Source organism: Mesoplodon densirostris, chromosome 1 (assembly GCF_025265405.1).
Source record: "Mesoplodon densirostris isolate mMesDen1 chromosome 1, mMesDen1 primary haplotype, whole genome shotgun sequence".
Classification (NCBI taxonomy): domain Eukaryota; kingdom Metazoa; phylum Chordata; class Mammalia; order Artiodactyla; family Ziphiidae; genus Mesoplodon; species Mesoplodon densirostris.
Window position 1 is genome coordinate 33387479 of NC_082661.1, and position 27737 is coordinate 33415215.

The 27737-nt window shown below is 37.9% G+C and overlaps 1 protein-coding gene across 1 annotated transcript; it reads left to right on the forward strand.

Moving 5' to 3' along the window:
- Positions 1-27734, forward strand: TCTN3 (tectonic family member 3). Its single transcript, XM_060101681.1, has 14 exons — positions 1-331; positions 503-626; positions 943-1061; positions 4786-4913; positions 5150-5258; positions 5338-5453; positions 5921-5956; positions 6521-6601; positions 7926-8051; positions 8921-9028; positions 9535-9629; positions 9926-10079; positions 13859-13996; positions 26346-27734. Exons 1-14 carry the CDS (start codon positions 97-99, stop codon positions 26580-26582), a joined length of 1806 nt encoding a protein of 601 aa, XP_059957664.1. The 5' UTR covers positions 1-96; the 3' UTR covers positions 26583-27734.
- Positions 27735-27737: the final 3 nt, after the last annotated feature.

The window sequence follows — 27737 nt, forward strand, 5'->3', positions numbered from 1 at the left end:
ACGCCATGCGACTCCTCCCACCCACTCTCTAGAGACGCGTCTAGAGACCACCGAAACCCACCTCAAGCCCTTTGGTGGGGACGTCTGTATTACCGCATGTTTACCTCGCAGCTCGCGCTGCTGCAGGTGTTCTTCCTGATGGTCCCCGAGGAGGTCCGGCCTCAGCCGTCTCCGTCCCCGTCTGGGGCAGTGTCCACCCAATCGGACCTGGGGCCAAGGACGCAGGGCGAGACGCTTCAATCCTCCTCGGAGGTGCCTGGCGTCTCTACAGTGAGTCCTACTGTCGTGACTCCCTCGGCGCCTGGGAATAGGACCGTGGATCTCTTCCCAGGTGAGGGGAGAGGATGCGGGGTTGGAAACTGCTGACTTAGATCCAAATTCTGTGAACAAAGTGAATTCCCATAAAGTAAGGAGTGGGGCTGTTGGAAGAAGGGGAATTAACACTTGGAAGAGTTTGGGGATCCACACCCCATTTGCTCTGCTTTATGTTGTACTTTTATAGTCTTACCGATTTGTGTCTGTGACTTGACTCCCGGTGCCTGCGATATGAATTGCTGCTGCGACAGGGACTGCTATCTTCTCCATCCCAGGACAGTTTTCTCCTTCTGTCTTCCAGGCAGCGTGAGGTGAGCTGCGATGCTCAGGTTGAATCCTAAAGGGGATTGGGGCTGTAGAATAAGTAACATTTGGAAGTAGGGTTAGCCTTCGTGCCTCCCACCCCCACTTCCACTCCTGGGGATGGAACTACCTTGGTTTTTCCCAGGAGAGCCGTTCCTCTTCTGGTGCTCTAGAGCAGGGCTGGCCAATAGAATAGAATCTTCGTATTGTCCTGTGGCTGCCCAAGGAGTCCTCTCTTTGGCATCTGACTGATACCGGTGGGGCACCCTTCTTTGGACCTAATCCTCATTCTAAATGTATCTATTCTCCCTCCTGTTTCCTCAGGTCTTTAAGTTGGGTGTGTGTAGACAACTCTCTTATCTTCCGAAGTAATTCCCCGTTTCCTTCAAGAGTTTTCATGGATTCAAATGGAATTAAGCAGTTTTGTGTCCATGTGAACAACTGTGAGTAGAAATATGTTGGCTATTCCTATTGCCTAACATTTACTGAGGGTTAGCTTAGTCTCCGACGTTTTTTTCCTTTTCTTTGTTTTTTAAACTTTTTTCCCCCTATGGATCTCTATCATGCTCCCTCTCCTTCCACCTGTCCCCGTGCCCCTTCTGTTTTCTCTTATTAGTGAACATTGGCAATCTCTTTTGCCCTCTTGGCTGTGGATCAGAAAGCCCATACAGAAATTTAATTTCAGTCAGCCCTCTTAGCTCAGAGGGTTACAGATAGACTATATCTCCCACTTGCTACAATCTCCATGAAGGGGCTCACTGAATCCCCAGTGCCTGACATAAGAGGCACCAAATAATACGTGAATGAATGTCTTTGACAAATGAGTCTACATCAACCTTGTTTTTATTTTATGAGGCAACAATATAGGGGAAAGAGCATTTGACTTGGGTCTCAGCCCTTCATTTACTTACCAGCTGCACAGACTTGAACAAATTTCCAGGATCATTTCTTCAACTGCAGAATGAGAAATAATATCACTAATTCTGAATGTGAAAGTGCTCTATAACTGTAGAGTGCAATAAAAATGAAAGGTAGTTGTTATTAAGGTTTTTAAATAGAATTCGATGGCTTCTGGGCTGGCGCGGTGGTTAAGAATCCGCCTGCCAATGCAGGGGACACAGGTTCGAGCCCTGGTCTGGGAAGATCCCACGTGCTGTGGAGCAACTAAGCCTGTGCGCCACAACTACTGAGCCTGCATGCCACAACTGCTGAAGCCCATGCACCTAGGGCCCGTGCTCCACAGCAGGATAGGCCACTGCAGTGAGAGGCCTGTGCACCACAGGGAAGAGTGGCCCCCGCTCGCCGCAGCTAGAGAAAAGCCCAGCAGCGAAGCAGGCAGCGAATACCCAATGCAGCCTAAATAAATAATTAAATAGACTTAAAAATTTGTTGGTGATGAGTATAACATTTTTAAAGATGTACATCTAATATATCTTTTTTTCACTTATTGTCTAAGAAGCAAGATAATGTTCTCACATAAAATAGACTTAAATGTCCCTTACACTCTGGAAGTCAGCTCATCCTGGTTTCATCTGTTAGACAATAAATTGCAAAACTATATTTGTTTCATAAAGCAACCAAGTTTGGGTTTGAGGGGACTTGAATGTGGAAGCAGTTATCAGGAGGTTTGCAGCCATTCAGGTTGTGAGAAGGTAAAGGGAGCAAGGCAAATGCTGCATTTTAAAGTAAGGCTGCAGCTGCCCCATCCTTTCCAAATCTCCCATTGCCTTCTAATTCTAGCCTCATGAAAATGCTCGAGAGATATCGCAGTAGCGTCCAACTGGTGCTGCCTGCTTTTAATCCCCTCCTGCTTCCCACGCCATACTGTTTCCAGACCAGTGTTTCTGAAATTTCTTTCCCCAGCAACACCTGAGAGTCACTCCTTTAGAACTTATATGATACTTTGAATTGTTATCATTTTATATGAATGTTGTGTCTCCCCAGGTAAATTGTCGGCACGTAGAAAGGATGGACCATATCTTTGCCCATAGTGCTTAATATTTGCTGATAATAATCATCAGTAACAGACATTGTTAGAGGCTGTACAACATGATGGAGTGGGAAAAATCCTAGACCAGGAATCGGGAGATCTGTGATCTACTCCTGGCTCTGCCAGATGGCTCTGTGGCCTTTTGCAACTCATTTACCTCTTAGGATCCAAATTTCCTAATGGAATTGGACCAGATGATCTCTGGGCTTCCTTCCACATCTGAAATTGTATCAGTCTAAGTCTAAATACCTTTAAGCCCTGTTGGGTATAATACACCATATATGATGGTAGAAATTTTAGGTAGAAATTCTATTTTTCCTTAGCCTGTGCTTCTTATCTGCATTATTCCTGCTTACCATCACTACCACCAATATCCCTGCACTACAGTGAGAGACAAAATGTTCTCTTACTCTTTTAAGCCATGAAAAAATATTCAGATGGATATTTTCCATCTCAACGTACCTTTTTTTTTTTTTCCTGCCGTACGCAGTCCTCTCTCACTGTTGTGGCCTCTCCCATTGCGGAGCACAGGCTCCGGACACACAGGCTCAGCGGCCATGGCTCACGGGCCCAGCCGCTCCACGGCATGTGGGATCTTCCCAGACCGGGGCACGAACCTGTGTCCCCTGCATCGGCAGGCGGACTCTCAACCACTGCACCACCAGAGAAGCCCGTCAACATACCTTCTTTTTTAGCTTAATTTTTCTTTCATTTATAAAGATAGAAATAACTACATTTTTTAATGAGGTAAGTATTTCTTCCATGTGGTTTTCAGGGATGAGTTCTGAAGGAAATATTAAACAGCTCCTGGAAGCTTTAAAATTTGAACATTTCGGATCAGAGATGGAAGAAGGTGGTCTGCAGACCAGCAGCACTAGCATCACCTGTTCCAGAGCAAGGCTTTTCAATCCTAATATGCACCCACATCACCTGGAGGTCTTGTTAACATGCACATTCTGATTCAGTAGGTCTGGTGCATAGCTTAAGATTCTGAATTTCTGACAACATCCCAGGTAATGCTGGGGCTGCTAGTCTGTGCACCACACTTTGAGTAAAAAAGATCTAGGAGACAGATAGAAAGTGAGTAGCCTGAAAGGCCCCAGAATTGAGTTATCTTCATTTCGTGTTCCGTTAGAAAACTGAAAAGTCAAATGATTAGGACTTTGTGATCACAGAGGATAATATAGGTCAAGCTTATGTTATGTGGCATCTTCATTAGCTTTTGGTGATACATGTCTTGATTTCCTTTTGAATCTGTCCAAATGACCATAATTATGAAGAAAGAAAGAAACTAGTATGGGCCAATTTTCTGCTACATCCCTTTTTCAAGTTAGCAGAAAACTTGGGTGGTAAAGCAGAGTGATCATTACAGGCCACCCTCTGGGCAGGGGAGAATGTCAGAGGCCTTTACCTACATCTCTCTCCTGGTTCTGAAGTGCCATAAGGAGATGGCTGCAGGAGCTTGGATAGATTTATACATTGCTATAATATAAATTACAGAATTGTTAGAATACCCATTGGGTGTATTTGAAAAATCTTCAATGTAGAAATTATAAGGTGAAAGGAATAAAATACGACAAATCCATATACTTGAGAGATGGAAACCTTATTATGAGGACTGGTTAGTTGAAGTTTACAGGAGATTGGAAGACTTGGAGAGGACAAGTCAAATATTGTCTCCAACTCTGCCATCTTCCTATGGAAACGGTACCATTTTGTTGTACTAGAGACTCCTCTGGTATGGGACAAATGTGTGCATTACCGAGACTCCTATTTTCATCACAAATTGCTAATCATACACATTCCTGGCATCAGAGACATGGAACTGACTGGCATTCGTTGGTCATATTCTTATCTCAGATCTTAATACTAAAACAATAATTCAGTTAACAGATTACAAATAAATTATTAGGTGATAGACATCAAAATTGTTATTATCTCTGAAGATGGCGTATTGATTGGGAACCTGGGAAAATGTTCTGAGTGGTAGTAATAAAAGTATATAAATGTTTTAAAATTCTTTGAGTTTATGCTTAAGATTAGTGCATTTGCATACTTTACTGTGTATATTTTAAGCCTCAATAAAAATATTTTTAAAGATTAGTTTCTTGGTATGCCAGATACTTAAAAATGATTTTATTTTATCTAAACCCCTTTTCTTTTTAAAAATATTTTAGCAAAATTAACCTATTTCCAGAAGCTCCAAAAGGTCAATGCAACCAGCTTCCAGGCCCTGGCTACAGAGTTTGGAGGTGAATCATTCACTTCAACATTCCAAACCCAGTCACCACCACCTTTTTACAGGGTGAGCCTACGGAAGGGGGAGGGATCGTTTGGTTTGGTTTTTGCCCGCATACTGACAATTGACGAGGTATCTTTGAGATACCCACCTGCAACTAGGTAAGCCACTGTCAGCTCTTTTGGAGGGTAGTATTGTCCATGTTAACAACCTATTGAGTTAACTTTTGTTTCTGCTTATTCTTTTCTGGTGGAGTTCAGTCCAATCTCACTGTGAATAAATTTCTGCTATACTTTGTTTAGGCTGGGGACCCCATTCTGACTTACTTCCCCAAGTGGTCTGTAATAGGCTTGCTGAGGCAGCCTGCAGGAGTTGGAGCTGGGGGACTCTGTGCTGAGAGCAATCCTGCAGGTGAGCCTGGAGTACAAGCGCCAGCCTTTTTGTTCAGTTTAAAATAGGCTTTCTCATGTACCACTCCCTTAATTCTAAGGTTTCCTGGAGAGTAAAAGTACAACCTGTGCTCGTTTCTTCAAGAATCTGGCAGATAGCTGTACCTTGGATCCCACCCTCAACGCTGCCTCTTATCATAACTTCACCGTCTTGAAGGTGGGTGTCCATTCTCTCCCCACTGTCACCACTGTGGACTTAAAAAGTTATCATGCTTCCCACAAGCACTGAACTGGAAGTCAGGATGCCCAAGAGCTATGTAGAAGGCAGAGGGCCTAAAAGACCTGTCATCTGAAGAAAGATGAAAGAAGTAGGGATAGATAGGATAAGAGGTTCTCACCTTTCTGGCTAGTGGAATTTGCTAGGGGAGGTAGGATGGGGTGACATCTCACTATTTCACCAAAACGTCTTGCTTTTGCTGTTTGTTAGAGTTCTACTCAGAGTAGGTGGGCATCACAGTCCATCCAACCTCCGCTGAGCCCTGCTTCTGGCATTTTAGTGTAAGGAAGAGTCAGGTAGAAAAAAAATGTTGATTTTTTTTTCCCCCAAATGAGAAACCACAAGCTCCTGCAGATTTTATGTTAAGATATATGCACACTCATGTCCTTGCTGTTCTCTTATACTAGGTTCCAAGAGGTTTGAGTGATCTGCAGAATACGAAGGTATGATGCTTTTTATCAGGAAAAACGAAAGAGAATATTTGGTCCCTTTACATCTGAGGCAGTCTCACTCTAGATTGTAATGGTGAAAGAGAATATGTGCGTGATGCATCAGACTGTTCAAGTATGAGTCTAAAAGAGTGTTTTTCTTTTTGTTCTATATAATTAATAAGCATCATGTGAAATAAGAATCATAAGGTATTAGGTAAGTTTGAGAAACTTCGGGTTAAATAAAGTTAAACATTATATTTGGGATGGACTACTTGAAGTCTTTAATATGCTAGAGGGTCTTCTTAATCTCTAAGAGGGAAGTGCCAGATATAGTATTTCTAAAACTTATTTGACCATGGAACCTTTACTTTATATCTAATAGAAGTAATGTTCCAAAAAATATGTTTTGAGAAGTGCTGAATTAGAATGACTTTTGAACTTAAGCTGTAGACTGACAATGGAAGGAGAGAGGAAGGTGATAGTCAAAAAGGAAAAATACTCATTTCAGCATAACATGTAACTAGAAGAAAAAGTGCTGCTTTCAATTTTAATTGATTTGCCTCTTTCCCTTGCTAGTTCCAGGTGCCTGTAACACCTGTCTCACAGGCTGACTCTCCTCTGTTGGCTGGAAACACTTGTCAGAATGTTGTTTCCCAGGTAGGGATGCTGACCTCAGATTCTGGGCTGATGTATGTTGATCAGCATTAGCAGAGGTGCTTCATCTTCCATTAAGTACCAAACCAACCCCACGTGAATTTTTGAGCATTACCTGAAACTTAACACATTAATGACTGAGCCCATCACCTTCCTCCCCACGTGTTTCAGTTGTTTCCATTGCTGCCGTCCTCCGGCATTTCACATCCAGAACATTAAGATTATTTCTGGTCCCTCTTTCGTTGCCCATGTGCAGTCTGTTATGGTTTTTACTGACCACAGTTTCTTTTATTGACAAAGTCAGTATCATCTGAACCTCTGAAATAGACTAATCAACTTCTTTTCCTTTATTCTCTCTCTTCTAATCAACCAACAAAAGTAAGAATTATTGGAAAACATCATTTTAAAAACTATGCTTAGAAATCTCAGGTTACCTTCATTTTTTCATGACTTCCGTCTCCAGCTGCCATCTTTATTCATCCTCGGACATTGTGAGAGCCAGGCAAACCAGGTTTCCATTCCTTGCTCACCTCTGCCTGTGCTTCTACTCACCTCCTCTGCACAAGATCAAAACTTATTTTTCTTCCCTTCAGTTCTTACTGTAAACTCACCTCTCCCATGAACTCTTTCAAAGAGCTCCATCCAGTCTCTTTTTTTCATGTGTAGATATAATATGAAGTCAAATTTTATCTTTTCATGGTATTTGTATTTGGCATTTGTGTGTGTGTGTCTGTGTGTGTGTGTGTGGTATGCTGGCCTCTCACTGTTGTGGCCTCTCCCATTGAGGAGCACAGGCTCCGGACGCGCAGGCCCAGCGGCCATGGCCCACAGGCCCAGCCGCTCCGCGGCATGTGGGATCTTCCCAGACCCGGGCACGAACCCACGTCCCCTGCATCGGCAGGTGGACTCCCAACCACTGAGCCACCAGGGAAGCCCTGTATTTGGCATTTTTAAGATTACTTTTTTAGTCTCTCTCATCCAGTTACTTTTTAAAATTGAGATGTAATTGACATATAACATTGTATTAGTTTTAGGTGTACAACATAATGATTTGATGCACATATATACTGTGAAATGATCATCACAATAAGTTTAGTTAACATTCATTACCACACACAGTTAACAAATTTTTTCCTTGTGATGAAAACCTTTAAGATCTGCTCTCTTAGCCACTTGCAAATATATAATGCAATATTGTTAACTACAGTCACCATTCTGTTCCCTCATTCAGTTACAGTAAAACCCTTAAAGACAGGAAATCTTATGTCCTAAACATAATTGGCCCACAAAATAATTTTTATTAATTGATTCTACTTTTGTATTTCAGGTCATCTATGAGATAGAAACCAATGGGACTTTTGGAATCCAGAAAGTCTCCATCAGTTTTGTGCAAACCAACCTGACTGTTGAGCCAGGCACTTCATTCCAGCAACACTTCATCATTCATTTCAGGGTTAGGGCCCTTCTACTACAGGGGATCAAGAAGAAAAAAATATCGGGTTAGAAGTAGCTCCCCTGCTTCTGTAACACATGCAAGATAGAATAAGAATATGAAGGACTAGTTCAATCTGTCAACTGAAGCCTCAACGTTTAATATTCCATAATTTAACTTCAAGTGATAAGGATTCAACAGTGTTTATTCATTAGCATGGTCCCCCAGCAAAGCAGGACTTCACTCACAAATCCAAACTCTTTTTTTAAATAGTCATTTTGAATCATAAACTCAACTAATATCCCACAAAAATTCTTTAACTAGCTTTTTTCATGTTTCTGGGCATTCAGCGTTTTACTCATTTCCCACTTAATCTAAGTTTCCAGTCTTGTTCACCACCCTTTGGCTTTCTTCTACTTTCTTTCTTTTTGAACCCAGCAGAGTCCAGTTTCTCCTCAACTCTACCCTCAAGTGATCAACCAAATCCCATGTCTCTCAGAGTTCATCTGTGGAACATCTATAGTTAATTAAAATATATTTCTAAATTACATTTAAACTCCTCTGGTTTTAGCCACACTGAACATAGCCCGAAATTAATAGTAATTTTGAAAAACAGGATTGATAGATCGTTGATAGATCTTTAGTTGTAATCCTTGGTAGAAGTAGCATGTAGTGAACATCAATGTTCAGATCCTCAGGATTTATTTTAGTGAATAAAAAACAGTAAAAGATGCTGAAGTATCAATTTCTGCAAAAATCTGCACTGTGGAAGGAAGCCAGATTGTTCAGTGCAGCTAACCTACAGCATTGCCTTAAGGAAGGGTATGAAACCACACTGGAAGGTGGGAGAGCATGCTTTTCTCCATATTGACTTTTCCTTCACTCTGCAGGCTTTTCAACAGAGCACAGCTGCTTCTCTTACTGGTTTTAGAAGTGGGAATCCTGGCTATATTGCTGAGAAGCCACTCCTGGCTCTAACCGGTGATAGAAGACACTCAGTATCCTTTTTTGGGTCTCTGGGTGGCCTATTGCAGCCTAATGAGAAAAGCTTTAACTACTGATCTTTTGGATTTTCCAATTCTGAGGTTCCCCCATTTTTTAGGTATTGAGGACTCCCATTACTAAATCATTAATACATTAGGATCTCAAATGTTGATGCTACCAAAGGCTTTAGAACTTACATTACCACAAGAGAGGCCCGCATACCGCAAAAAAAAAAAAAAAAAAAAAAAAGAACTTACATTAGCCTGGCCAAAGGTGAGGATCCTGACTGAATTTTGTTTGTTTTAATGAAATATTTATATGCTGGTGTGTGGTCATCCATTTTTGGAAGAACAATAATTGTTTCTCTATGTTTTCATTGCCAGAGGAAAAAGAATTGTGACTTGAATAATATATTAATAAAGTACAAAAAGCGTTAAGGAAATAATAAGAAGCATAAATTTTCCAATCTGCCTACTTTTTTTTCTTTTATGATCTCCTTGACCATCGCCTTCCACCTCAGATGACCCTCTTACAGAGCAAGGGTGATGGAACTTGCTCTATTAAGAGACACGAAGTACAATTTGGAGTGAATGCAATATCTGGATGCAAGCTCAGGTAATTCTCTGCTTCCACATCATTTCCAACAAATTTGTCTCTGCCTGTAGGGAATATGTTGATGTGGCAACTTTTATTTTTTATATTTTGTATATTTTGAAATCAGAGTTCAGAGAATGCTAGTTAGGAGTAATATTTAAATAATATTAATATTCCTAAGAGTTTTTTTTGACAGTCCTTTATATCTGCTAAGGATTATTTCCTTCAGTTTATTTTAAGATATCATTTCTAATATTTGGATGAATTACATTATTATGTTAGCATTGGACTCCAACCTCCGTGGTGTTTCATTTCAGGCTGAAAAGGGTGGACTGCAGCCACTTGCAGCAGGAGATTTATCAGACTCTTCATGGAAGTCCCAGACCCGAACACGTTGCCATCTTTGGTAATGCTGACCCAGCCCAGAAGGGAGAGTGGACCAGGATCCTCAGCAGGAACTGCAGTGTTTCAGTAAGGAGAGAAATACACATTCTGACCAGAGCTCACTTTCCTCTTTTGTTTATTAAGATTAAAACCAGCCCTGTTTCCATAGTTGATTTGGTTGTCATAGAAGAAAGAGAATGTGGTTGTCATAAAAGAAAGAATATAAGAAATCATGCCCATTTAAAGTCATTATTTCAGGTTAGTTTTATACATAACTTTCCTCACTTAGAGAAAAATTTGAAGGTAGGAAGTCTAGAGATTGGCCTCTGGTTCAAAATCAACCTTACTCATAACAGGAGAAAAATAAACTAAATATATTTCATATATATTTCAAATATTCTCTTACATTCTTGAATATTTGGTCAGCACAGATTCTTTCTCTGAGGTTGAAATTGTGTTCCTTGTGTTCTAAAACATTTTTACATTTACATTTAGTAAAAATACATTAACGGTAAAAATTCAAACCATGTAGAATAGTGTTAATGAAAAGTAAAAACCTCAGTACCCACTGCCTCTGAAGGAATCTCATTTAGCTGTTTCTGTTTTTACTTTTTCTGGTGGCCACTACATCAGTGCTCAGCAGGTGTACCTCTTGATTCCAGTCTAAGTAAAATAGGGAAATCTGTGTGTGTCTAAGTAAAATAAAGAAATCTTTCTTCTTCCTCTTTTGCCTACCCCCTACCTCCTGGCTTTAATCAACTGTACCTTTAATTTTATTTCCTTTCACTTAAACTTTTTAATTGTTTATTTTTCTGTATAAATAATACATACACTTGGCTCAAAATTCCAAAAGTACAAAATAAAACTCTCTCTCAGACAACTCTTCCCTTCCACAGAGGCAAAAGAAGTTACTAGTTTCTTTCCTTCTAGAGATATTGCATGCTCACACAAGTAAATACTCATATTCTTTTTTTTAATCCAAATTTTATAATATCATAAACACAGCTCTGCACTTTGCTTTTTTCACTTGACCTTCAGCGTTTATTCCATATCAGTATATAATAAGCTTCCTCATTCTTTGCATGGTATAGTTGCATACTATTCCATTATATGGATGAACCATAAATAATTTATTTAGCCAGTTTTATTGGTGAACATTCAGGTTGTTTTCAGCCTTTTTCTGTTACAGTGTGCCTTTTATTTTATTTTATTATTATTTTTAATAAATTTATTTATTCATTTATTTTTGGCTGCATTGGGTCTTCATTGCAGTGCGCGGACTTTTCATTGCAGTGGCTTCTCTTGTTGTGGAGCATGGGCTCTAGGCACGCGGGCTTCAGTAGTTGTGGCACGTGGGCTCAGTAGTTGTGGCTCGCAGGCTCTAAAGCACAGGCTCAGTAGTTGTGGTGCACAGGCTTAGTTGCTCCATGGCATGTGGGACCTTCCTGGACCAGGGCTCAAACCCATGTCCCCTGCATTGGCAGGCGGATTCTTAACCACTGCACCACCGGGGAAGTCCTTTTATTTTATTTTATTTTATTTTATTTTATTTTATTGGCTGTGTTGGGTCTTTGCTGCTGTGCACGGGCTTTCTCTAGTTGCAGCGAGCAGGGGCTCCTCTTCATCGTGGTGCACGGGCTTCTCATTGTGGTGGCTTCTCTTGTTGCAGAGCACAGGCTCTAGGCATGTGGGCTTCAGTAGTTGTGGTGTGTGGGCTCAGTAGTTGTGGTGCATGGGCTTAGTTGCCCACAGCATGTGGGATCTGCCCAGACCAGGGCTCAAACCCATGTCCCCTGCATTAGCAGGTGGATTCTTAACCACTGCGAGTGTGGCATTTTATAACCTGGTTCAAGCACCATTTCATACTTGTGAAAATAAACCTATATGATAAATCCTAGAAGTAGAATTGCTAGATCAAAAGGTATATGCATTTAAATTTTTAATAAATATTTCCAATTTATTTCCCATCAGGTTGTACCAATTTACAGTCCCACTATCCATCTGTGAGATGGCTTGTTACCCCATACTCTCCTCAACACTGGGTTATCAAACTTTTAATCTTTGCTCATCTGATAAGTGAAAAATAGCATTCCATTGTAGTTTTATTTTTCTCTTACTATGAGTAAGGTTGAGTATCTTGACATACAGTTGAACAATTCGTGTTTTCTTCACTATGATCTATTTATATCTCTTGCCCATTTTTATTGATTACTTGTCTTATAACTTGTAGAAAATCTGTGTATTTGAGAAATTGGCTCTTTTCTGTTGTATGATTTGTAAATATTCTTTTCCCAGTTTGTCATTTGTCTTTTGACTTTGTTTATGGCTTTCATGCCTTGCAGAAATTGATTTTCATATTGTGAGATTTATCAATCTTCTTTTTTTTTTTTTCAACTTTCACATTTTGGTTCAGACTTTGAAAGGCCTTTCTCCTTAGAGATTATTTTTAAAGTGCCCCCTTTCCCTTTCTCAGCACTATTATGACTTGATTCCTTGTATACTTCTTTCCTTTAATGAGACTTGGGGGATAAGTAGCTACATGTACTTGATCCAGCCTTTGGGGAACTGTAGTCAAACTGAGTTCTCTTAAACTTCATACAGCCATACTGAGGGAGTGTGGTTTTGGGTAATACGTGGCTGAGTACAGAAAAGGGATGGTTAGTGACAAGGATTGAGATTATAGTGGAACTACTCTTTATTATTCTTAAACCTACTATTTATATTTTTAAATCACATTTTTGAAGGATATTTGATAACATGGAAAATTTTTCCTAATGTAGATAGAATAAATGAAAGGAAAAGTGTTTTAAAATATTTGGAACAAACACATGAAAAGATTTTCAACATCATTATCCATTAAGGAAATGCAAAACCCCAAGGAGATACCACTTCATACCCACTGGGATGGCTATAATTTTAAAAATGGACAATAACAAGTGTTGGCAGGAATGTGGAGAAATTGGAACCCTCAGACATTGTTGGTAGGACTGCAAAATGGTGGAGCCAATTTGTAAAAGAGTTTGACAGTTCCTTAATAAATTGAACATAAACATAGTCTGTCTTCCCCTAGTCCTAGTTTAAACATGTTATTGCCTGTGTCTGAGCCTTACTATAAAAAGTATGAAGTTAGAAAAGCACAGGCATATTTGAGGATAGTTTGTATCTGCTAAGTTATAGTAACCTCCTGATTTGTGTCCTCACTTCCATCAGTGCTTCCTGCATCTTGGAATTAATCCTCCTGGGGGGTCACACTGCTTGGTTGGACTTCATAATCTAACCCTGAAACGTCCTTCCCTAATCTTTTCGCTGTTCCTGTGTTCAAATCCTTTGCTTCAGTCAAGTGATCTGCTCAAGGCCAGTGCCTCACACATGTCTGGCACATAGGAGACACTCAGTAACTATTCTAGTTAATCAGCAACTGTCCCTCAATGGCATCACGTGCTGTTCTAGTTGCATACCACTTTATATGCCATCTCTCTACGTAAATTTTCCTTTAAACACTATTTCTTCCAGTCACATATTACTCATCCCAGTTCCACAAAACCATCCTCAGCCAGAAATGGCTGTTTCTTCTTCTGGCATTCCACAGTACTGACTGCACCACTCACTGAGCACTTCTTATAATCATTGTACGTGGGCTCATGTTTTATTAATCTCTACATTAGTATTTCTATTTTAGAATATTAATTTTTTAAGCTCATGGACAGTAATATGGCCTATTACGAACTTCTGTGTCCTTTCTCTAAGCCACATTTGCCTTCTCTGTTATTGTGTAATGTTTAAGAAACAGTGGCTACTTAATGCATGATAAATAACTATAGGCAACCATCAACAATTGAAGCAAATGCTTCTTTTCCCTTCTGCAGGCTGTGCCTTGTACTTCCTGCTGTGTCATACCAGTTTCCTTGGAGATCCAGATATTGTGGGCATATGTAGGCCTCCAGTCCAACCCACAAGCTCATGTGTCAGGAGCCCGATTCCTATACCACTGTCAGCCCATACAGGTAAGTCTTGGCTCATAAAGGACCACCAAGCCTTACAAAGCCTCGATTGTCTTATCAGCCATTTGATGACCAGATAATTTTTTAACTTCTGAGAGCCAATTTATGCTACCAGCCAATGTTTGGTTAGAATGAGCTGACACAATTAACTTTCAAGTCAATCCTCCCTGCCTGGTTACTGAAATTTAACATGTTTTTATGGTGAATACAATCTATATCCCTTTTTTTCTGTTTTTTTTTTTAAATTTCATGACTATAGTAATAGGTTAGTTCTTTTAACTTAATCATACCAGTATTACTACACTGGTTGATTCAAACACAGAAAAGATTTTCCATAGCTGTATTCAGTGTGACAGTCACATGCTAATTAGAGTCTCTGAGCCTGTGGGTTGCTGTTAAAGTTACTACTGTGGCTAGTTTGTAGTCATCAATTTTTGGTTGATTGCACTCCATTAAAATAATTTTTTTTTTTTTGGCCGCACCATGCAGCTTGTGGGATCTTAGTTCCCGGATCAGGGATCGAACCTGTACCCCCTGCAGTGGAAGTGCAGAATCCTACACACTGGACCGCCGGGAAATTCCCTAAAATAAATCATTTTAATATGTAGTAAACATATACCCATTGTTTATGATGTGCCTTAAGACAGCTTTAGCATCTGTCTTGGTTTTAGAACCCAACACATAGCTTTAGAAGTTCAAAAACAGAAATCATTAGGTCCTGGTGAACTGATTCATGTATGAACTCATTAACTTTTAATGGAAATTAAAAGTAATTGAAATTATTACCTGTAAGTCATTGCGTTTACCTCCCAGAAAAGAAACTAGAGACTACATTTAAGTCAGAAGTAAAAGACCTTTAGCTCCTCCCTCACAACAGAGTTGACCACCTTAGCTCTCTTTGCCTGTAAATGTGTTAAAACTCAGGTTGCTGGAAACTGTGTTAATGAGAACATTCCATTCTCCCTGTGTTGGTTTACTGAATAAAATAGAACTCTCTGTAGGACTCATGTAATCTGTTACAGATACTGCACTGAATCTATTGTTTTATTTTTATGAACTGTATCTTTATTTATGAATACCTGTGTAGTTTGGGAGGTACCTACAGGACTGTTTTTATCTTCCTGAATCTCTGGCTCTCTCAGGCATTGAAGGCTACCCAGTGCCTCTTGTCTAGATATTTTTAATCATTATATTTTTCTAGTATTTAGTAGAGGTTAACTTTTCAGGTTATTCTGCCCCCTTTACAAAGTGTTTTGTTTTTTAAATTTGTGTCAACATTTAAAAATCAAGAAATTTTACCTTCACATCCAGATCTCTGACTTCTCTTGAAAATCTGGTGGTAAAGATCCTACACTCCTGCATGGCATAAACTCTCCTGCTGCTGAATGGTGATTTCAACTACTAGAGTACCCCATTTACACAGCCTATACCTACCCACCCTTAGCCATCCCACTTCTCTCATTCAGGTTATTTGCTTAGGCTGGTAGGCATTGCTGTTTTTGCACCTTGAAATGAAGGTCGGTTGAATTTTGAACTGAACTATCTGAATGACTTTTCATGGTATAAATGTAGCTTTAGAAACACTTGAGATTCCTCTCACTATAAAAAATGAAGCAGCAAAATTTTTGGAATGTTCCCAACAACAAACTACAAAATAGGGAAGAATTTAAACAAAACACTGTGTAGATTTCCCTGTCTTCTTGTATGATAATAATAATAACAAAACATTTATTGAACATTTACTATGTAACGGGCACTGGTAATATTTTTTATGTGTTTTTAGTATTGAATTCTCACAAAAAAACCCATGAAGTAAATAGGATTTATTTACATGGTACTCTGCTGCTTATGTTTTTGTACTAATTGGTCCTTTAAAGGGATCGTTAAGTTTGGGGCTTGATAAAATACATCATGTCTTCTGTCTGAATATAAACTATCTTTTAATTTAAAAAAGAAAATATATCTCAAGGAAGAAACAACTAGTTATAAAGAATATTTTGAATCAATAAAACCAAAATAATAAGTGAGGTAAAAGAACAGCGTAGCATCACAGGATCAAGGCTCTGAACCTTTCTAGAATTATAATATTCATTTCTATATTTAAGTGGATCATCAAGCTTTTTGGATTATCTAGGAGACCTGTTGCCTGAAGTTGAGGGTGGTAATTAAGAGCCCAGGCATTGAGTCAGACAGACGTAGGCCCAAATCAAGTTATTTTATTTCTCTAAATCTAATTACTCTCATCTATAAGATGGAGATTAATAATAACACTTCATTAGGTTGTGCAGATTAAATGAGACCATAAAATAAAACATTTAACACATTTCCTGGTACATAGTGAATACTCAGTAAATATCGCTCATCATATCGTCATTATTGTTTTATTATCATACCATTTTTGGTTCTGAATTTCCATATAAATAGCATATCAAATAGGTTTAAAGCAAAACACAAAAGAGATAAGCAGGAATTAGAGCAGTGTTTTTCAACCTTTGTTGGCTATCATCCATGGTAAGAAATATATTTTACATCACAACCCAGCTTATAACACATACTTATATAAAACAGAAATAAGATTTTTATAAAACATTATCTTTATGCAGTACACTCTGTGCTAGTCTGTTCTATTGTAATTTATTCTGTTTTATTTTTAATGGTAGACACTAGTGGGTCACAATTTGCAATTTGAAAAACTTTTAGAGAATATATCTCTGACTACATTTCAAAGCTAAATATATTGTTTAATAAATGCCTTTTATTCATTATATTGTAAATGAAAGTTAGCAGTGTTTATACCTCAATTAAATAGCATATGCTAGAAAAACTGCCAACCTAGCTGTCAGTCTAGCTAGTGGTTCTTAATTTTATGGATCCTGTTGAGAATCTGTTGAAAGCTATTCAATTACTAGAAAAATGCACAGACACACAACATTCTTTATATAGTTTCAAGGGATTTATTGATTTCTTGAAGCCCGGCTAAGAATCTCTACCACAATCTCTTAATTAAACAGGCAGTATACTAGGAAAGATAAAGAACACTAAACAAAATAAGAATAATTCAGAATTAGATTTTTTGAAATGATTGCTATGAAAGAAAGGACTAGGAAGTGGCTGGATTGGTAACAAACAGTTCTCTTTCTCGTTTCTGTTGATGTATTGGAGAATACCAAATGACCTCTCTTCCGAGAAGGGGCAACAGTAACACCGCCAGTGGACTTGGTTGCTATGACAGTCAGTAAAGTTTCTGTCACTAAAGTCTTTCTTTTTCAAGGATCAGTCAACCACTATTTGCTTCTCTCTCGATGAATGATTAGACTATAGAAGTTCTCTGCCCCTTTCTGTGGTTCTTAGTAGCCTGTATAGAACTTTACCTAGTTCACTGGGTTGTTATGTTATCTTATTACCTCTTTTTATTTTTTTAAAGAACTTTTTAAAGTTATGCTCATTGTTCCATATGTTAAAATGTATAACCACCTAAGATCTCTCCCTGACACATGATGTTTAGGAACATTTACTCTAACATACGCATTCTCTTTGACTCATTTGAAAATCTTGATAACTTCACCGACATCTTTAAAATAAGTGAGGGTATTAAAATTTTTTCATTGGTTTTTTTCCCTCAAATATATGTTTTTCCCCAAGAAAATACGGAGAAATAATGTATATGTTATCTGGAAAGTGTTATATATAAATAATTCATTAGTTATTTTTCAGAAATTATTATTGATTTTACTGTATTTAAATCACTAGTTCTCCTAAAATCAGTTTTAATACCAGATATCAGCTAACTTCTTAAAAATCATGTACTTATAAGTTCTAACAATCATAATAGATACCACCATTTCTGATTGTGTTAGATTAAATGAGACTCATGAATATAACAAGCAGATGCAGTTCGTGTTTTTGCATTGGATTCTCATTTGGACAAACAATTGTAAAGTATATTTTGGGATAGTTGAGGAAACTTGAATATGGACTATATTTTACATAGAACTACCATTAACATGAAAAAAATAGAGATTCATTTTTTTAAAGTAGATTATAAAACAGCCTATACAGTATGATCCCATATAGTTAAAAATGCATATATCAATGTCTGTGTGTATAGATAAAGATGTAAATGTTAATAGTGGTATTCTTGGTGATGGAAATATGGTGTTTTTATATCTTTTTTATTTATCATTATTCTTTAATTTTTTACAGTATAATTTACTGCTTTTGTAATAATTAAACTTTCTCAAAGTCACTAAGAAAACATCTAAAACTAACTAGATGTTATTTTCAGGAATTCCCTGGTGGTCCAGTAGTTAGGACTCTGTGCTTTCACTGCCAAGGGCATGGGTTTGATCCCTAGTCAGGGAACTAAGATCCTGCAAGCAGCACAGCATGGCCAAAAATTAAAAAAAATAATAATAATTCGATGTTATTTTTAAGATGAATTTATTCAGTTTCATTTACAATAGCATGAAAAAACATAAAGTACTTAGGAACAAATTTAGCAAAAAGAATGCAAAACCTCTTCATTATAGAACATTACTGAGAGAAGTTACAAGAGACCTAAATAAATGGAGTGATATACCATGTTCATGGAGAAGAAGACAGATCCATTATCTGTCCCGAGATGGATCTATAGAATCAATGCAAACCCCAAAAAATCCTAGTAGGCATTTTTGTGGAAATTGGCAAGCTGATTCTAAAATTTACATGGAAATGCAAAGGACTTAGAATAGCCAAAACAATTTTGAAAAAGAAGAACAAAGTTGGAAGACTTTACTGATTTCAGGATTTACTCTAAATCTTAGTGTGGTGCTGGTAACAAATAGACCAATGAGAAAAAACAGGGAGTCTAAAGATAGATCCACAAAAAATTCAATAGGAAAAGGCCTTTTTTAAAAACAGTTGGTGCTGGAACAACTGGATAAAACTGGAACTACTGAATAAACATATGGGGAGAAAATGAACTAACTCCATACACAAAATACTTATGCCTTGATCATAAACCTATATGTGAAATCCAGAGTCATAAAACTTCTAAAAGAAACATAGAAGATTTTTGCAAATTTGAAGTAGGTAAAGATTTCTTGGGCAAGAAACAAAAATCATTAACCATAAAACTAAAAATTTGATAAATTCGACTTAATCAAAATTTAAAATCTCTGCCTATCAAAAGATACCATTATGAAAATGAAAAGCCAGACTGCAGCTTGGGAGACCATATTTCTCAATGCATTATCTGACAAAAGATCATATCGAGATATGTAAAGAACACCAACAAATAAATAATGCAAGGACCAAAAAAAAACCCACTAGAAATTGGCAAAAGATTTGAACAGATACTACATAAATGACCAATAAACATGAAAAAGTGCTCAACATCTTTAGTCATTAGGGATATGCAAATTAAAAGCATAAGACACCACTCACTAGAATATCCAATAGAATATGCACTAGAATAGCTAAAATCAAAAAGATTGTGATAACATGAAATCTTGCAAGAATGTAGAACAACTGGAGCTCTCATACTTCGCTAATGGGAATGAAAAATGGTACAATCACTTAGTCTTACAAATTCATCTTCTCTATGACCCAGCAATTTTTCCTGGTTATTTACCCAAAATAAATGAAAACATATGTCCAAAATAAGATTTGTACAAGAATGTTCATCACAGCCTTAGTCTTAATAGCACATAGTCCATAGTCTGAAATATGTAGCTACAAAAACATAAATCTAAGAGGTGGTATCCACAACTTTTTCTCTAAGAGTGATAGTTTTCATTTGTATTGATTTGACATAGAGGATTAGCACATAATGGTTTAAAAGTTATCATTATAAATATGTAATATAGTAACATATAGGGTGTACTTATTATCAAAGCCAAACAGAATCTAATCCAAACTTTTTATGTTACTAAACAGTAAATCTTACTTGGGGACAAAGTATTTTGCTGCATGTAAACTGAACTGAAGCAAATAAATCCCCTAAGCTTCACAAAGTGTTAAAACAGAATTGCTGGTGGTAAACATCATAAAATATTATAGCTTAAGGTAGAAATAAATTGTCAACCATACATAAAAGAACTAGATCCATAGTAAAAGAAATTGTGCTGACTTGGCTTTGTGCCTTTTGTTTTGATAAAAGACATGAGATGACCAGACTTTTTTTTTTTTTTTTTTTTTGACTGTGTTGGGTCTTCGTTGCTGCACGTGGGCTTTCTCTCGTTGCGGCGAGCAGGGTGCTACTCTTCGTTGTGGTGTGTAGGCTTCTCATTGCGGTGGCTTCTTTTGTTGCAGAGCATGGGCTCTGGGCATGCGGGCTTCAGTAGTTGTGGCACACCGGCTTAGTTGCCCCGCGGCATGTAGGATCTTCCCAGACCAGGGATTGAACCCGTGTCCCCTGCATTGGCAGGTGGATTCTTGACCACTGTGCCACCAAGGAAGTCCCAATGACCGGACTTTGAGGGGTTTGGGGGTTTTTTTGTTTGCTTGTTTGTTTTTTTGTTTTGTTTTGTTTTTTTCAGTATTCTTGCTACACATGCTAAACAGTGAATTCTCTAATTTTGCTTATACATAACTTTTAAAATGCAACTAAAAAACTTTAGACTTAAGAATTCATGTGTAACACACTGAACTTAACTTTAAAATCTTTTTCTTCATGTGGCACTAAAACAAAGGCTCTAAAATGGGTCAATAACATTCAGTATTACCCAGTGACCTGGCAAGTGCATTCAAGTTCCTTTTAATTATTGGATTATCTACTAGACTGCACTTGTTCCAAACCTCCACATAAATATGGAGGCAGTATTTTTAATATATGAAGAATAAGCATTTCATTTGAAATATTAACAAATAAGTATATGAATGAATGAACCACAACCTTTAGAGATCCTAATTACAGTGTGGTGGGAAGGATAAGGAGTCAAAGTAACCTGTAATTGCTGACTCTCAAATTAGCTATGGCATACTTACTACCTTGTGATTTATTTACCTCTTCTTACTTTATATTAGTTCCCTATCTCCAAAATACCTCTACTCATTTGTGCAAAAAAGGATCTTTGTTGAGTGCCTCCCCTGTGCCAAGTATCATGATTGGTGCTAGGTATAGTGTGGTAAACAAGATAGACGTCATCCACCCTTACAGAAGGTGTGGAGCAATACCAAGGTGAGGTTTGGAACACTGTTACAGAAATTATCCAGGATATACTAATAGCCTGGGCCCAGATGTGAGGGCTGCAGGAAGGAGACAGAGTTCAGGAGGTTTATCACGGATAGGACTTGATTGCTTGGATGCAGAGGTTGAGGGAGAGAATGAGTCAAGGATGATGGATAGCTTTTAGTTTGGGCATTTCATTCAGTTCTTTTATATCTTATATGGTAATAGCCTGTTGACTACCAAATATAATACTACTTTTTGCAGTAACCCTTGTATTTTTCATCCCCCCCACCACCACCACTCTTTTTTTAATTTGGTAGGTATTCTGAAGTTTTTCTTCCTTTTTTGTTTTGTTTGTTTTGGAAGGCCACCCTCAAGCTCCTGGAACCCACTTTGCCTGTCAAGTGCCTGGAAATATACATCTCCCAGACGGCTCTTAACTAATGACTTAAGGGCATAGGAATATGAGAGCCCAACTCCCTTGCCTTGGGTTGGGAGCACACAAATTGTTGGAACTGTAAATCCTACATTATAGCTCAGAATACCCCTGCAGATTAGGCTAATGCTACATAATGGTATAATATATCAAATTAATTAATAATTGTATAATTTATCAAAATAATATGTAAACATATTTTTAAAGTCAAAAATGCTAGAAAAGAGGATCTCTTAACAAAAAATAAAGTCCCATATCCCCCCTGCTCTCCAGAAATTAACATGTTTAACCCTTTTCCTCTTTCTTGCTGGTATTTGTCTCAATTTCTAAGCAATATCATACTCAATTATCTCTTGAATTTAGAGTTTATATAATCTATTGACATCCTATCTTGGTAGATGAGTTTAGCTTTGTTACTCTTCTCCTATCCCTCCCACCACTCTTCCAGTATAGTTACATCAAAATGTTTTATTAAGTCAATATTCAGTGTTTCATTTTTGTGATCATACATTTATGTTGAGCCAAGTAATTAAATTTTTGTGAAATGTTTTATTCTTCCTAAAATTAATAATTACCTCATATTTCATTTCTTTAATTTTCTTTGAGCTAATAGCTAAAACTTCTCACATACTCTTAACAGCTCTGTAAAATTCCTCTCAGTGCAGTTTTCCAGCTGCATTGCCAGCTGAACTTGCCAATAGTGTTACTTGTTCTACCTTTCCTACATATTTTCTTCATGGAGACCTCCATAATCTGATGTAAAATGGACTAGTTGCTGCCCAGCAGCTGTTTTGGAACTTTCCTTTACTGTCATCTTGGAGATTCCCCCTTGCTTCCTACTTGTGTTAGAGTCGCTGTTAACTAGACATTACTTTTTCATTTTTCTTGGCTTATTCTCTTGTTTTGGTGGAGCTCAAATTCTAATAACATCTTTGAAAAAAGGAGCATGTAAAATACTTTTTTTTCTTTAGTTCACACATCTAAAGATAACTTTATTTAACCACCATCGTCATCATTATCATGATGCATAGTTGATCATTTGGCTAGGTATAGAATTCTAGATTGAAAATAATTTTCACTCTCAATTTTGAAAGCATTCCTCTAGTTTCCAATATTGCTGTTGAGAAGCCATTTTAAGATACTATTTTTACCCCTAATAGTCTGAACTTTCCACAAAATGAGGCCTTGGGTAGTAGTTTTTCTTCATTCATCATACCAAACAATTCATGGGATTTTTTTACTCTTTTAAAGCTCAGTTCTGATAAATTTCAGTTATTATTATATGTTTAATAATTCCCCCCACACTATTTTCTGTTCTTTCTTTTTGGAACTCCTGTTAATCTGTTACAGGATCACTATATTGATTCTCTAATTTTTTTTTTCTCTTATATTATCTCTCTGTTTATCTTTTTGTTCTTTCTAGAAGAGTTCCTCAACTTTGTCTGTTAGTCTTTTTACTGAATTTCTTTTGGCTATCACATTTTTAATATCTGAGAGCTCACTCCTATTCTGTGTCTTTTCATAATATCCTTTTCTTATATATTTTTAAGATATTAACAATTTTTTGTCTTCATCTTTAATCTCTGTTTCCTCTGAATTTGTTTATTCCATTCATTTGGTACAGTTTTTCTCTTTAACATGAGAAACTTCTCCCACTTACCTGGCAATCTCTAGCTGTCTATCCAAAATAAGAGTAAGGTGTTAAACTGATGGAAAGCTCTGTGATCATGAGTGAGACTTATTGACTTGTAGGCTTCACTGTATGGTGGTTAGGTGCAGTAGCTTTGAGGGTTGTAGGACTGCCAATGTCATTATCTTTTTATCTTCTTATTGGGACTGTTAATTTTCTCCAGAAAAAAAAACCCTCCTGGCTCCTGACTGAAGGATATGTGTATAAGACCATCTCTCACCATTTTGAAGCCAGACTGGGGGAAGGGATTTCATTATACAGAATAATTGCCCTATTTTAAGTTCCATACCTCACTCTGTCCTTTTCTTTTTAATTTATTTATTTTATTTATTTTTTTATTTTTGGCTGCATTGGGTCTTCGCTGCTGTGTGCAGGCTTTTTTTTTTTTTTTCTCTAGTTGCGGAGAGCGGGGGCTACTCTTCTTTGATGTGCGAGGGCTTCTCATTGCGGTGGCTTCTCTTGTTGCAGAGCACAGGCTCTAGACTTGCGGGCTTCAGTAGTTGTGGCTCGCCAACTCTAGAGCACAGGCTCAGTAGTTGTGGCGCACGGGCTTAGTTGCTCCACGGCATGTGGGATCTTCCCGGACCAGGGCTCGAACCCGTGTCCCCTGCATTGGCAGGCGGATTCTTAACCACTGAGCCACTAGGGAAGCCCTCACTCTGTCCTTTTCCATGTCCAGTGGCCCTAAATCCAGAATTTCTCTGGTTTAAATTTTCTGGTCTCTTGTTGAGATAGGGAAAGGGTGGTTGTCTGATTGCATTGAGGAGGGTATCATTCAGTAACCATTTTCTGTCCCTGCCTCATCCCTGCTTCCCTGTTGTCTTCTATTACTGAGTCTTTCAGGGTTCTACAGAGATCTTCTTCTCGTCTCTGAAGGCTTTTAGGTTTGGCCTTCTTTCCCTCTGTGAAACCTTGCCTCCATCTGTTTTCTGTATTCACATATTATGATATCTCTCTATTTCAGTGAAGATGGAATTTTGTATCTGTTTCTTATTGTATTGGAGTGGTTTTAAGATATACAGAGAGAAGACATGTCTTTACATTGCCATCCTAAAATCAAGTCCAGTAGTAGCTCTGATGAGCCTAATCCCAAGTGAGTCTGAAGAAAACAATTCAAAGAACTTTTACCATGTGGGATTTCCCAGCCATTGAAATACCACTATAGACTTAAATATATATATATATATATATATATATATATATATATATATATATATATATATATATATATATACACACACACATATATATGTGTGTGTGTGTGTATATATATATATTTGGGTAGACATGGGCCTAAAGTTTGCCTTCTTGGGCTCATAGCTCAGTTCCCAGTATAGGCTGACCCCAAGGCTCCAGAAGTTCCCTGATTTTGGAGTTTGCAGGAGCTAATGACACTTTTCCCTACCTCAGCTTGAAACCAGTTAAAAGAGTCAGGTGGAGATCAAAATATCAGCTTTATCACTAATAAACACTAGATAGGTAGATTTGGCTTGGGTGTGTAGCAGTGAGCTTCCTAATGTAAAACTACACTCTTCCATTATGAGGCCACTACCCTAGTTATAACCACAACACCTGGGACTGCTTGTAGGCAGTTTAAAATTTCCCCTCCCCCTAAAGGCTCTGAAATGAGTCAGAACAGCCCATTAATTAAATAAACTCTTAGGCAACACTGAACCCAAGGCTAAAAATTCATTCCCTATTCTATTTCCCATCCCAAAGTGTTTCCAGCCATCCCAGCTTATATAGCTCATCAGGCATTCTGCAGTGAGGTTAAATAACAATGTTAACGTATTTCAATAACGTCAACTGCAAAGATTTTCTCCAAAAATTGAATATATATCCTCTCCCCATTATAAAGTTCCTAGGGAAAAATTAAAATCCTAAACAGGAAATCCTTTTGTAAGTTAAAGTCTAAAGAAAGTTTATTACTTAATCTTAAGTAATAAACTCCTCCCCATTTTCTTTGTCTGGTTAGTCTCAGCCAGTTTTCAATGCGTGGCTGGAGTCAGGATACCCTCAGCATCTTCAGCCTAAGCTGGCTGTACTTGGAATGTATGTGGGTCTTTCAATGCCACAGAAGTTACATTAGTTCTATGCCAACTCCCATATGAGCTTCACTGTTTAAAAAAAAAAAATCCAAAGAGTTAGTATGACATGCAAGATTATCACAACACTGGCCCCACATCCATTTATTTTAAAAATGCCTGTGGAAGGGTATACCAAGCAAAATTATGTTCCCAGAACCTGATATTTACTGTTGCCAAAGACCACAGCAGAGATATGTGGCATCAGAGTGAAGGAAGGTAAATGAAAATCTTCATTTCTGGTTCCACAAGATAGTTATTTACTGGCAAATTATAATCAAAAGTTTGCCTAGTGAACAGAGTCAGAACAAAGGGAATTCAGTTTAGACAGACTTAATTCCAGTCATCAGGCTGCAACCATATCTACCCAAAGCTATGTCTATTAGATCAGATACTTGAGTCAGCTTGACAAAGAGCATCTTTTTCACTTGACTTGAATTGGTGTTTGGTTGGGAGGATCCTTTCTAACCCTGAGATTCTGTGAGTTTGATGGTTTTTTAATCCACATTACTGAGTTCTTTGCTTTTTCCATGAAGTTTCACATTTCTTTCTACAACTGAAGAAGAAATAGAAATACTGCTAGTACATGTGTACTGTTTCAGAGCCTGGAGCCTTCTGGGACCTGATAAGGTAGAGCTGCTAAACACCTAACAGCAGCAGTTTCTACCTGATAAGGTAGAGCTGCTGAACACATAACACAAGCAGTGGCCTCTTTGATATCAGACAGGTCCCCACCTGCAGGAAGCTAGAGTCAGTCTTTTGGTAGGTGTAACTGTTCACAGTTCTGGTGTCCTCGAGTATTGCTAAGAATTTAATTTCCTTGTGTCTCACTCAGAAGGAGAACTATGTAGGATCAATATGAGAAAAAGGTCTGTCTTGCTTAGAGCAGTTTGTTTTGAGTCTTTATTCAGGGAAGTAATAATAACAGTCAAATTGGAGGGCTATTTGAATGGGTACCAAGCACTAACCTGTCACGGACATTCTTCTTGCAGGATTCCCAACAAGAAACAGAAGTACCTTTGACAACTGTTGTGACCTTTGTGGACATTACCCAGAAGCCAGAGCCTCCAAGAGGCCAACCCAGAATGGACTGGAAATTGCCATTCGACTTCTTCTTTCCCTTCAAAATGGTATTCAGCAGAGGAGTAGACTCTCAAAAAGGCTCAGTCTCTCCCATTCTTATCCTGTGTCTCTTACTACTTGGAGTTCTCAACCTAGAGACGAAGTGAAAAAAAGAAGAAGAAGCAGATTTCAGTGTTCCCCATGGGAAGTTCTGAGGCACCCTGCTTATCTTGGCTAAACAGATCCTCACCTGCTCATGACCAGAGGAGAGCATTTAGGAGAACAGAGGACCTAAATGAAGGAGTGGAATTGCTGGGCAATATGGTAACTTTATGTTTAATCTATTGAGGAACTGCCAAACTACTTTCCAAACTGGCTGCACTACCAGCAGTATGTAAGGGTTCCAATTTCTCCATATCCTTCCCAATATTTGTTATTTTTATATTAGCCATCCTAATGGTGTGAAATGGATCTCATCGTGATCTACCATGCCTTTTTAAACTGTAGTGTGTGAGATCTTACACTAGAAATGAGCACATCTGCTCTTCCGAGGCAGGAATACCCCAAGTATTCTTTTCCTCTCTACCCCTCTGCTAATTTGATTAGCTTGTAAGCCTAGTTTCCATTTACAAAGCTGCTTAACATATCTTAGATAAGATTTTATGATGTTCTTATCGCCAGTCACTCCCCTTGTAACAGACCTTTGAAAAACATTTTTTTAAATCATCTAGAGAATAATGCAGTCTTCTTCCCTCCCTTTGTTTATACAGGAGGTCTCTTACTGCACGAGGTCTCTATTGTAATCATGTATTCAATTTAAGGAGCAAGTTTTACTGTAAAGGGGTATGTGCAATTTGGATAGAATGAAATTGAAATCCCAGCCGGCCCGTTACAGGTGTGGAGAAACAGGTACTCTCGAATACTTTTAGTGAGAACATAAACTGGTAGAAACTTAGACAGAAGGGCAAATAGCTATTTAATATGTATCAAAAGCCTTAAAAATGTTCACAAACTTTAACCCAACAATTCCACTTATTAGACATTATGGGGCGGGGGGGATGATATCCAACAATAGGGAATTAGTTAAATAAACTATGATGTATCCATAGATTGGAATGTTGTACAACCACCGAAAATTGAGTAGACCTGGCTCTATTGCCATAAGAAAACATTCATCATCTATTTTTAGTGAATAAAATAGGCTACAAAATAGTACATATACTTTATGGTGCTATTTTTGTAAAACAAAAAATATTTATACATATGTACTTAAACATCTGGAAAGCTAACATGTCTAAAATGGGAATTTTTTCTTAATAATA